Raw genomic sequence first — 2,441 nt, forward strand, 5'->3', positions numbered from 1 at the left:
AAATATAATGTCCACTACAGAGGCAAAAACTCCATAGCTGGGTCTAAAAATGATTAAAGGGATAGTTCACCTGAAAATAATAACTCATTTACTCAATAACTCATTACTCACTCGTATCTACAAAAGTAATGATACTTTTATGGTGCTTTTGTGTTGCACTGAAGAAAAAAAAAACGTCACACAGATTTTGACTGAAATTAGCGTTATTAAATAACAAAAGGTTCATTTTTGGGTGAACTATCACTGAGGGTGTGGACATTTTTAGATAATTTCTTCTATGAGTCTCTTCTAAAGTGTGTGTGGAGTTTGCTGCCAGACCTTGATGGAAAGGGCGTACAGGTGGTTGAGCATCACATGGTTTGGTTCAGGCAGCAGGGTTGGGTCACACTGTTAAAAGCAGACATGGGAACAAGTTAGGGAAAGTCTCTGCTTTCTAAAATTGCCACACTCAGCACTTTCCAACTATAGGCACTTTATCTTTTCTTATCTCTTTAAGCCCAAAAAGGAATTGCTTTAACTGCAACACTGTATTTACAAAGAATCGACCTCCTCTCAAATCACTTGCTCGCTTTCCATCAGATTTCATGTGTGTAAGAAAACCCAAATGAAGTGTTTAAGTAATGGAAATAGTTTAATGTTCCAGAAAGTTAGCTAGTTAAATAAATAACCAAAACAACAAAAATATACACCATTGTTAATTTTCTATTTCTTTTAAATACTATTACATTATTTATTTAATATTATGAATGCACTTTTAAGATTAATTTTCTAAAATTACTAAAACTTTAACATTTTTGTTCAAGTTTTAGTAATTTTGCCATATGCTTTGCCATGCGATTTTGTGCTTAAGAAAAAACTAAATTTATTTGAAAAAAGTTATATTGTGAAATATTATTGCAATATAAAATAATGTTTTTCTATTATAATATACTTTACTTTTTTTCTGTGATCCAAAACTGAATTTTCATCAGCCATATATATATATTTTTTTTAAAAAAAATTTTATTATTTGTTTTTTTTTGGAACCTGTGATACTTTTTTCAGGATTGTTTGATAAATAAAAAATAAAAAAGAACAGCATTTATTTAATTAACCTTTCAAAAGTTTGGGGTCAGTATTTTTTCATTTCTTTTTATTGATATAAATTAATATATTTATTCAGAAAGGATGTTAAATTAATAAAAAGTGATTGTAAAGATTTATATTGTTAGAAAAGATTTCTATTTTGAAAAAATTCTGTTCCTTTTAACTTTCCATACATCAAAGAATCCTGAAAAGTGTCACAGGTTCCAAAAATATAAAGCAGCACAGCAGTTTCCAGCATTGATAATAAATCAGCATATTAGAATGATTTCTGAAGGATCATGTGACACTGAAGACTGGAGTAATGTCTGATGAAAATTCAGCTTTGCATCACAGGAATACATTTTATTTTAAAGTATATTAAAACAGAAAACAGTTATTTTAAATTGTAATAATATTTCACAATATTGCTGTTTTTTTCTGTATTTTTGATCAAATAAGTGCAGCCTTGGTGAGCATAAGAAACTTCTTTAAAAAAAAAACGGTGAGCAGCTGCTGTCATTGGGTGATCAAGTTTATGTTCAGGATGTAGCAGAGCAGTACTTACAGAGATTCCAGTGTCTTTGTTGAGGAGCACCTGCAGCAGGTGTGGTGGGAGTATGGGAGGAGAGCGCAGTCTGTCTTCTGATTTGGTTGAGTAGGGATCTTGATGGTATGGTCCAGGTGGGGAGCTGGATAAGTCTGACAGAAGAAAGCAGAAGATCAGAACCTGTAGCATATTTCAATTGCTTAACAGTGAATAGATTTATACTTACCTGACATGTCGGCACATTTCTCAGAGTCTGTCTTCAGTGCATCAAAAACCTCAAAGTCTGTTTTCCTCACTTTAATGACATTATTCATCACACCTGACTTATTAGTCACAACAGGCTAGAAGAAAATAGAATTAATTAAACATAATGCAAGAACAGAGGATTATCAGATAATCAAACACTATAAGAAACTCTTTCCCACCTCTTTGGGATCTAATATCCAGTGTCCGTCCACATAGAACTTATACTGGTGCTCGCCTTCTGGCAGGTCAATTATGGCCACAAAATTATTATGACTGTTAAAAGGAGATGGAGAACAAAACAGTAAGGAAAAGCAGGTGGAAGGTTCTTTCCTCTTTCTACTCATGATGACAGTGAATGAAAAGGAGGCACATTCTGGAAGATCGTCTCAGGTTACTTATGTAACCATGGTTCCCTGAGTAGGGAACGAGACACTGTGTCCTCTAAGGGTCGCTATGGGGATGCCTCGTCGTGACACGTGTCTGAAGCATACATTGAAAAAACACCAAAAACACGTTGGCCGGCGACAGCCCATGACATCACTACTGGTGCGATTATAGTATAAATAGGCGCCGGGAGAACATG

General features: G+C 33.8%; 1 protein-coding gene across 1 annotated transcript in view; it reads right to left on the bottom strand.

Annotated features, from left to right (window-relative positions):
* LOC107550926 (5'-AMP-activated protein kinase subunit beta-1-like) overlaps positions 1 to 2,202 on the bottom strand; it is a 3,468-nt gene extending 1,266 nt beyond the window's left edge. The window contains exons 1-4 of the mRNA XM_016232375.1: positions 2,038 to 2,202; positions 1,839 to 1,953; positions 1,631 to 1,764; positions 319 to 387 (exon numbers count right to left, since the gene is read on the bottom strand). Of these exons, the coding sequence (XP_016087861.1) occupies positions 319 to 387; positions 1,631 to 1,764; positions 1,839 to 1,953; positions 2,038 to 2,202 (483 nt within the window). The remainder of the gene's footprint in view (positions 1 to 318; positions 388 to 1,630; positions 1,765 to 1,838; positions 1,954 to 2,037) is intronic.
* Between the last annotated feature and the right edge of the window lie 239 nt (positions 2,203 to 2,441).

This window comes from Sinocyclocheilus grahami, unplaced genomic scaffold (genome assembly GCF_001515645.1).
Source record: "Sinocyclocheilus grahami isolate Dianchi unplaced genomic scaffold, SAMN03320097.WGS_v1.1 scaffold410.1, whole genome shotgun sequence".
Classification (NCBI taxonomy): Eukaryota; Metazoa; Chordata; class Actinopteri; order Cypriniformes; family Cyprinidae; genus Sinocyclocheilus; species Sinocyclocheilus grahami.